Source organism: Nicotiana tomentosiformis, chromosome 4, assembly GCF_000390325.3.
Source record: "Nicotiana tomentosiformis chromosome 4, ASM39032v3, whole genome shotgun sequence".
In the NCBI taxonomy this organism is placed as follows: domain Eukaryota; kingdom Viridiplantae; phylum Streptophyta; class Magnoliopsida; order Solanales; family Solanaceae; genus Nicotiana; species Nicotiana tomentosiformis.
The window spans coordinates 102,761,435-102,771,442 of NC_090815.1; the positions used below are offsets into that span (position 1 = coordinate 102,761,435).

The 10,008-nt window shown below is 38.5% G+C and overlaps 2 protein-coding genes across 2 annotated transcripts in view; both read left to right on the forward strand.

Moving 5' to 3' along the window:
- Positions 1 to 591, forward strand: part of LOC138910260 (uncharacterized) — a 1,287-nt gene extending 696 nt beyond the window's left edge. Inside the window, exon 1 of the mRNA XM_070201489.1 lies at positions 1 to 591. This exon is cut by the window's left edge and continues 696 nt beyond it. Within this exon, the coding sequence (XP_070057590.1) occupies positions 1 to 591 (591 nt within the window).
- Positions 592 to 8,164: 7,573 nt separating this feature from the next.
- LOC138910261 (uncharacterized) lies at positions 8,165 to 9,357 on the forward strand. Its single transcript, XM_070201490.1, has 3 exons — positions 8,165 to 8,515; positions 8,723 to 8,881; positions 9,103 to 9,357. The coding sequence occupies exons 1-3, from the start codon at positions 8,165 to 8,167 to the stop codon at positions 9,355 to 9,357; spliced, it is 765 nt and encodes a 254-aa protein (XP_070057591.1).
- Positions 9,358 to 10,008: the final 651 nt, after the last annotated feature.

Consider the following 10,008-nt stretch of genomic DNA (forward strand, 5'->3'; position numbering starts at 1 on the left):
GTAAGCATGGTGGAACTTACAAGTACTCGTCAACCAAAGGGTGAACCAGTTATCGACTTTATCAATCGTTGGAGGAATGCAAGCCTCAACTTCAAATACAGGCTTAGTGAGGCTTTCGGCATTGAGATGTGCATCCAAGGCATGCATTGGGGACTCCACTACATCTTTCAAGGTATCAAGCCTAGCACATTTGAAGAACTTGTGACTCGTGTCCGTGACATGGATTTAAGCATGGCATCCACTGGAAACGAAAGGATGCCTATCTATGAGCCTCGCAAAGGGAACGACAAACAAGAAGTCAGGAAAAGTAGCAAGTTTGCACCCAAGTATGAAAATAAAGAAGTTATGAATGTCAATACATCACCTGTGAAGTTCACAATGAAGGTGAGCAAGGAGCAGAATGCGAAATCCACTTCTTTTCAAGATAGACCAAGTGAAAAGTTGACTCTAAAAGAAATGCAAGAGAATGAGTACCCATTTCTAGATTCTAATGTGCCAGCAATATTTGAAGAACTCCTCGAGTTAAATCTCATTGAGCTTCCGGAAATGAAGCGGCCAAATGAAGCTGGTAAAATGAATGACCCAAATTAGTGCAAATACCATCAACTCGTGAGCCACCCTCTGGAGAAGTGCTTTGTCTTCAAGGACAAAGTTATGGACTTGGCCGGTGAAAAGAAGATCGTGCTTGAAGATGAGAAGGCAAGTGCGTACCAAGTCTTTATTACCTTTGACTCATTCAGTATAGATGAGCTATGCAGTTTAAGAGAAATAAAGGTGAAGAATTACTAGAAAATAACAAAGTCGAAGTAGACGACCATGATGATGATGAGGGTTGGACGTTGGTGACTCGCCGTAGGTGCCACAAAAGGAGCACACGAAAAGAATCAATAGAACAACCAACAAGGAAAATGATGGTGAAAAGGACCAAGGAGATGGAATCCAGTTAAGCATTTGAATAAAGCAAATGTGGATGTGCACCATCCTCAAAAGCCATGACATCCAGTGACCTTGGAGGAGTTCTTACCAAGTTGGTTCCGCAGGAAGATTTCCCATGACAGTATTGAGGCCTCTTGTTGCTATGCTGACAAAGGGGAAGTAAAGAGTGATAACCTACCATCGACACCATCTTCGTAAAAGCTCACCGAGTCCATTCCTCAAGAAGTTAATGCTTGTGAGGAAAAAATTACGTTCACAAATGGCGATCTTCTACTAGGTGACACTCCTTATAACCACCTGTTGTACCTAGTTGGCTCTATGCGCGATGAAAGGGTAAATCAAATTTTGGTTGATGGAGGATCCTCAGTGAACATCTTTCCAATTCGTATTGTGAAAGAACTTGGTATTCCCATGAACGAACTATTGGAAAGTAGTGTGATGATTCAAGGATTCAACCAAGGGGGAAAATAGCCATAGGTTATATTAGGATGAGAATCACCATTGAAGATATGCAATCAAGTGCATGGTTTCATGTGACCGATGCAAAGACCTCATACAACGTCTTGCTTGGAAGGCCTTGGATACATGAGAATAAAGTAGTTCCATCAACCTACCATCAATGTTTAAAATACTATGAGGGTGAAGTCGAGAAGAAGATAGTTACTGATGATGAGCCAATCACCAAGATTGAGTCACACTTCGCCGATGCAAAGTTCTACTTGAAGAACCGTGCTGTGAAGGTGCTAAATTCTTATTGTCACGCCCCGAACTCGAGGAGCGCGACCGGCGCTCAACCGAGTGAGCCCAGTCGAGCAAGCCTATGTTACATCAACCTCTCATCATAACTCATTCTTGATTTATCAAAACATAATTACATCATGACTTTCATATTTGAATGCATTTGGCTCAATGGCCCGAAATTGTTTTTTTCTTTTCTTTTCTTTTCTTTTCTTTTCTTTTTCTTTCGTGATGGGTACATAACTTCATAAATATTTGTGAACATAAATACATGATGAAACTCAAAAACTTAAGTACATGACCCACAGTGTACATGGAGCTTCTATGACAATAGATACCTAAGTACATAAAACCAACTAGACTCAAATGCCTACTGGAATTGTAGCGGGCTCACCATAATCTGTTGCGCAGAAGATCCTTATCAAAGATCCATATCATCCTGTAGAAGTATACTTTCATCCATTAAAAGATGCAGCACCCCCGGCAAAAGGGACGTTAGTACTGTCGAATAACACTAGTATGTATAGCTAAAAATCCTCTTTCAAAATAGAATGCCAATATGATGTATATGTGGAACACATAATATAAAGTAATTTAAACAATATGTACAAACAAGGCCAATGAAAATGGCACGTAATGTCTGATTTAACAATGCGTCTCACTAGACCGTCCATATCCCTCTTTTATCTTGTACCTATATATTTCATAGACCATTCACAGTATCACCTATACAATACACCTATGCGTTTCATAGACCGTTCACAGTGTTTACTTACACAATACAAATACACTTGTGTGTTTCATATACCGTTCACAGTGTTTACTTCTACAATACACATGTGCGTTTTATAGACCATTCACAGGATTACATATACAATACAAATACACTTGTGCGTTTTATAACACAATATACCTATGCATTTCATAGACCGTCCATAGGGTTTCATAACACAATATACCTATGCATTTCATAGACCGTCCATAGGGTTTCATAACACAATATACCTATGTGTTTCATAGACCGTCCATAGGGTTTCATAATACAATATACCTATGTGTTTCATAGACCGTCCATAGGGTTTCATAACACAATATGCCTATGTGTTTCATAGACCGTCCATACGGTTTCATAACACAATATACCTATGCGTTTCATAGCCCGTCCGTAGAGTTCATAACACATTATTATGCACATAACCATATATATAAAGTCAAAGAGGCATGATTAACACTACTTTTAAGATCGTAAGTTCCCGGATCATTGGGACACTTCATGTTCATGCTCATTATGGAGAAACATCGCTCGTTACATTAGCACATGTATGGTGAATCAATAAGCCAATTTCAGTGGCACATGGCCTAAATTAGTTTTCATAAGATTTATCATCATTTAGCATAGGACATCTCTCTTCCACCTCATATATACCCTCTTATCAACTTATGGTTATTAGCTATGTTCATGATTCTTGGGGACTTAACATTGAATTCATTTACATTAATTATTTTAGTAGCATACATACTATGATAGAAACCATAGACACACAACACCTCATAATTTTCATTTTGGCAATCGGCAACATTTCATGTTCATACCATCACTTACTTCTATTTGCCATAGGTGATCATAGGATATCAAGAACATTTAAAATATTTAGGAACTCTATAGCCTCTTCTCGTGAGGGAGTAAGAGCTTATAACACATTGGAAACATAAGTACAGATACATTCGTCTCATAACCTTTCCCACCATCTATCACTTAACCATTACTTTCAACTACTTACAACATCATTATTTCATTTGCTCCCTTGGCCATACATATTCTTATTCATTCATGGCACTATGGCCGTATATCATATTTCACACTTTCATTTCTTCCCTTTCATAGATCATCATCATAATTATCAACAACTAGAATATTCTGGAATTCACAACTTTAAGTTCATTAGTAATGAAGGCTTTAAACACAATAGATTTCTTTCCAATAAATAGAGTAAAATGGTTGGCAATCGAAACACAAGTTAAAATCATACACAATTTCCACTCACGAATGTGTAAGAACACAAAACACATTGAAAAATACTTACAAAGCATATCATTAGCTAAAACAGCCACATTTGGGCATCACTTGAGTTCATAAGCTTTTAGCCAATTATATTATCGAAGTCAATTTTAGAATAATTGAGTCAAAGCTCATTTCATAATCTTTCTCATATTATTTCATTTCATTGGCACCATTGGCCACAAGTATAACTTTCACTATTGGCACGTTGGCCACACTTTATATCCCCAATTCACTTATTTCACTTCCAACCATCTTTATAGGTCATCAATAATAAGACATTTCCAATCAAGACTTTATGTACACATATGAGTAATTAAGAGTCTTAAGAATATTGAGATTTTCTCACATAATTTGGCATACTATCTTTCATTGAAACACGACTCAAAGCCATAACATTTTAATACACAATCCATACTTTGAACATCTATCTTTCGACATAAGGCTCATTCGGGATAATCAAACTTATAGGGAATAACCCATAATATAGAAGTTAGGAATCTTGAGCCAATCATACTTGATCTTACGTAAACATTATGGAATTCAATTCTAAGAGAGAAAGTTTAGCCAACATACCTCAATTGAGCTTCCTTAAACTCTAAAATGTTCTGGAATTCTTAGCAACTTCAATCTATTGTAGAAATATAACAAATTGAACCAAAATTAGGAGGATGATTATGGTTCTAGCTCATTTGAGCATTTTATCAAACACTAGGTATGCATAAGGTTTCAAGGTCCTTTAATGGAGGATTCCATCATCCCACAACCCAATCTTTACCATTTTTAGCTCAACAATCTTCCTACACACTTTGATAACACATGCAAGAAAATAAACAACTCTCATACCCAAGAATTGTCTTGCTAATTACCCTTTTTTAGAAAATTTCAAAATTAAGGGTTAGGGTGTAGAATCTTACCTCTAGGATGAAGATCTAATAAGTTTTCCTTGTTAATCTCCAAAGATTTGAGCAAGAATTGAAGAACAATTATTGAAGAACACCTTCTCACTCTAAGACACTCTTTCTCACTCTAAAAATATCAGAATTTTGGCCAAAATGACTTAACCCCTCTATTCCTGGCCTTGGGGTTATTTAATGAGTTCCCACGTGCGTGGTCGCAGATTTGAACGCGGATTGGCCTCGCACCTGAGGCAGAAACTCTCAAATATGCGCGGCCGTGCATCTGGCCGCGCATATGACATATGTATAGTAAAATGGCCATAACTTTCTTTATACATATCTAAATGACAAACGGTTTGATGGGTTGGAATCAAGATTCAAAGGTCTTTAATTTTATAGGTAGATCACTACCTAAGGCATTATATTGAGGGAGTTCTATGCATTTGAAGCTGGGCCTTGTGCCAGTTGAAACATCATTTCCACTTAATGTGTCCAACTTGTTCCATGCAAGTTCTTGCCATTCCCAAAATCCATAGTATGTTCTAACACACCTTAAACATAAATTATCAATTCAACATGATGTGGATCTATCCCATAGGTCTCCTTTAATACTCAAATATGTTATTCCCAGATACCGTTGGTGCACTTTGAAAACTTAAATCATTAGAAAATTATTACGGGGCATTACACTTATGATGTCATGAAAAACAAAAATGACGAGCCCACAACTAAAAGAGCTGAGGTGAATGCTGGTAGAGCCAAAGCTGTTACTGAAGAGGTGCAACCTAACTCGAATAAATCTTATAGAGGGGATATTGCGTCTTATGGCAAGAAAGTAGCTCTTGCACTCTAATATGTCCCTAAAAAGAAGAAAGATGAAGGTGAATCATCTAACCTCCAAAATAATATGCTAAAGGAGTTAACTCTTCCGGTAAAACGAATTGAGGCAGTAAAGTTGTCCTCAAAGCCACTTGTAGGGTTTGCGGCCTAAAATCGTTTGCAGAATGTGGCTCTCCCTACAAAACGAACAAATAAAGGTTTTGATCCTAATGCTTACAGGTTATTTGCAAAAGCTAGATACATCCCAATGAGCCATCAAAGTTAGGGAAGATCCCATTAGAAGCCATGACGAGGAAACCACGTAAAGATTTGGGATACAAGCAACCGTCACTAGTGCACATCTCCATAAGAAGGGCGAGCATCTATTATATCACCGTAGAAGATGAATCAATCGCTTCTAGCAAGCCTTTTGTCTTTGATCGACTTGGAAAATCAACTGTGAGGACTTTTGTATTTGAGAGATTGTGTCCATTAAAGAAAGGGAATAAGTTCCGAAGAAATTATCAAAATACAAGAACACCCGCTTCGCCCAAAATTCAGAAGATCTCTAAGGATTTCCAAAGTCTGGTTCCTTCCAGAATGAGGCGACAAACAAAAGTCATGGTTTTGTGTGATGGGGTACTAAAAGTGAAGCCATACACTATGGTCTACACTAAAGAACATGATAAAGACGAAGAAAGTGTGGGTTCTTCGTATCATGTCACTGCACAAGGCGAGGAAGGTGTTTCATCTCTAATGGAGGATGATGAGAAATTGGAGGATGTTTCACCGTGTTATCACATATCCTTCAATGATGGGGAACCTCAAGAAGATGAAAATGCGGAATATGCTCCCCCGGAACTTGAAGAAGGAGTGAAGGCAATGATTGATTCCTTAAAAGAAGTTAACCTTGACACAAATGAAGAACCAAGGCCCACATACCTAAGTGCTTTACTAGCAATCGATGAATAAAGCACTTATATCGAGTTACTCAAGAAGTTCAAGGATGTCTTTGCTTGGAGTTACAAAGATATGCCTGGCTTGGACCCTAAAGTAGCAGTTCATCACCTTGCAGTCAAGAATGGTGTTTGCCCTGTTAAGAAAGCCCAAAGGCGCTTTAGGTCGGACTTGGTTCCCTTGTTTGAAAGTGAAGTTAACAAGCTCATTGAAGCTGGCTTTATTCGCGAAGTCAAATACCCAACATGAGTCTCAAGTATTGTCCCTGTAAGAAAGAAGAATGGCCAGATTCGGGTGTGCGTTGACTTCAGAGATCTCAACAATGCGTGTCCCAAAGATAAATTCATGCTTCCTATTACAGAGCTGATAATCGATACTACCACTGGGTACAAGGCAATGTCATTTATGAACGGTTTATCAGGCTATAACCAAATTCAAATGGCGCCAAAATATGAAGAGCTTACTGCATTCTGTACCCAAAGGGTATTTATTGCTACAATGTAATGGCTTTTGGTTTGAAGAACGCTAGTGCGACTTATCAAAGGGCTATGCAGAATATTTTTGATGATCTTCTCCACAAGAATGTCGAATGTTATGTTGACGACTTGGTGGTAAAATCAAGAGAGAAGAGCGACTACTTGAAAGACTTGAGAATGGTGTTTGAGTTTCTCCAGAGGTACCAACTTAGGATGAATCCATTGAATTGTCCCTTTTGAGTTACTTCTGGAAAGTTCCTTGGTTTCATTGTCGACATCGAGGGATCAACATTGATCAAGCCAAAGTGGATGACATTTTGAAGATGCCTGAGCCTCGCGATATTCATGAATTGAAAAGTTTGTAAGGAAAGCTAGCATACCTTAGGAGATTCATCTCAAACCTAGCTAGGAGGTGCTAACCATTCAGTCACCTCATGAAGAAAGGCGTTCCTTTTAAGTGGGACCAAGCTTGTGGCAATGCCTTTGAAAACATTAAAACATACTTGATGAAGCCTCCGATTTTGGCAGCCCATATACCTAGAAATTCATTGATACTATATATTTCAGCACAAGAAAGGTCTGTTGGAGCACTGTTGGCCCAAGAAAATAGTAAGGGGAAAGAAAACTCCCTTTACTACTTGAGCAGGATAATGACACCAAACGAACTGAATTATTCACCAATTGAAAAGTTGTGTTTGGCGCTAGTCTTCTCAATTCAAAAGTTGAAGCACTAATTTCAAGCTCATGTTGTTCGTCTTGTTTCTAAAGAAAATTCCATCAAGTTCGTGATGTCAAAACCTGTTTTTAGTGATCAACTAGCAATATGGTACCTCCAGTTTCAACAATTTGAAATTTTGTACATCCCTTAAAAGGCTGTAAAAGGACAAGCATTGGCAGACTTCTTGGCAGATCATCTGATACCTGATGATACGGAGCTAATTGATGAACTAACTTATGAGAAAGCAATGGTCATTGAAGTTCAACCTCCATGGAAGATGTACTTTGATGGTGATGCGCATCGCAGATGAATTGGTGCTAGCATAGTATTTATCACCTCTCAAGGCGAAGTTCTACTCTACTCTTTTACGTTGACACAACTTTTTTCCAACAATATTGCTGAGTATCAAGCATTAATACTTGGGCTTGAAATAGATGTTGATATGAAGCAGTTGCAATTGCAAGTCTTTGGTGACTCCTAGTTAGTGGTCAATCAGCTTTTAGGTAGTTACGAGGTCAAGAAATCTGAACTACGCCTTTATCATAATTATGCTAATAAATTGATGGGATGGATTGGTGATGTAATTATTCAACATATGCCTAGGAATAAAAACAAGAAGGCTGATGCTTTAGCTTCCCTAGCTTTATCGCTAACCCTGTATAATCAAGCGCAAGTTACTATCTGCCAAAAATGGGTAGTACCATTGCCAAATGAGGGTGAAAGTGAAGAAAATGAACTCGAGCATCTTGTGGCCATTTCTGAAGTTGAGAAGAAAGAATGGAGACAACCCATCATCGACTACTTAAGCTATGGGATACTTCCAAAAAATCCGAGGAGAAGGACTGAAATCCGTCATCATGCACCTCACTTCCTCTACTACAAAGATACTCCATACAAAAGGTCATTCGAGGGAGTACTCTTGTGATGCTTAGGAGAAGATGAAGCACTCTAAGCTTTGTAAGAAGCACATTCTGGGGTATGTAGGTCACACCAATCTGGACCATAGCTACACTTTCATATAAAAAGGATGGGATATTATTGGCTAACGATTGTAAAAGATTGCTTGGACTATGCTCGGAGATGCAAGGCTTTCTAATTTCATGCGAATTTTATTCATCAGCCTCCTAAAGTGTTGCACCCGACTGTTGCATCCTTGCCGTTTGACGCTTGGGGATTAGATGTTGTTGGACCATTGCCAAAATCCTCTGGTGGACACCTATACATCTTGGCTGCAACTGACTACTTTTCAAAATGGGCTGAAGTTATGGCTCTTAAGGAAGTAAAGAAGGAAAATGTTACAAGTTTCATCCGAGTAAACATAATCTATCGCTTTGGCATTCCTCGTTACATAATAACGGATAATGGAAAGCCATTTGACAATAGGTTGATGAACAAGATTTGTGATCTCTTTGGCTTCAAGCAACGTAACTCTTCTATGTACAAGATGCCGCCAATGGTCTAGTTAAGGCATTCAACAAAACTCTATGCAACTTATTAAAGAAAGTTGTCTCCGAATCCAAACGAGATTGGCATGACCGTATGGAAGAAGCTTTGTGGGCATATAGGACAACTCACTGCACGCCAACACAAGCGACCCCTTATGCACTCGTTTATGGAGTCGAAGCCGTCTTGCCACTCGAACGTCGAATACCTTCATTACAATTAGCTATTCAAGAAGGGATCATTGATAAAGAAAATGCTTGGCTTCGATTAGTAGAGATGGAGGCTCTTGATGAGAAGAGATTGGAAGCTTAACCGAGTCTTAAATGTTATCAAGCTCGAATGTCTCGCGCCTTCAATAAAAGAGTTCGCCCGAGATCCTTTCAAGTAGGAGATCAAGTCCTTGTCGTATGAACACCCATTATAACTTACCATAAACCTGTAGGAAAGTTCACTTCAAAATGGGTGGGCCATATGTTGTACAAGAAGCTTACTCAAGTGGGGCATACAAGCTGGTTGATGCAGATGTCATGAGAATCAGCCCTATCAATGGCAAGTTTTTAAAGAAGTATTATCCTTGGAGTTGCAATTCTCCTTAATGCATTAGCATAAACAGCATACTCCTACACTCCTTGCCCGCAAGAGTATAAACTATGTACGGCCCCAAAAAAAAGTCCGCTAGATTGAAAACCTCGAAAGATACGGCCTAGGTAAAAGTTAGGACATAAAAAAAAATTTTAAAAAAAAAAATCACCCATTCTGAACTACGGTATGACTTGATCCTCTTCATCGAGGTACGTAGGTATCTTAGAGTTTTATTCTGAGTTCAGCCACATAAGTTCAAAAGATACATGTTACACCAATCGTTATTCGAAGGAAGAATGTTGGAATATAATCCATTTGATTAGAACTAAAAAATCGGGCTTATACGAACTTTGTATCTTATTGAAGATTGGTGGTCTAAGG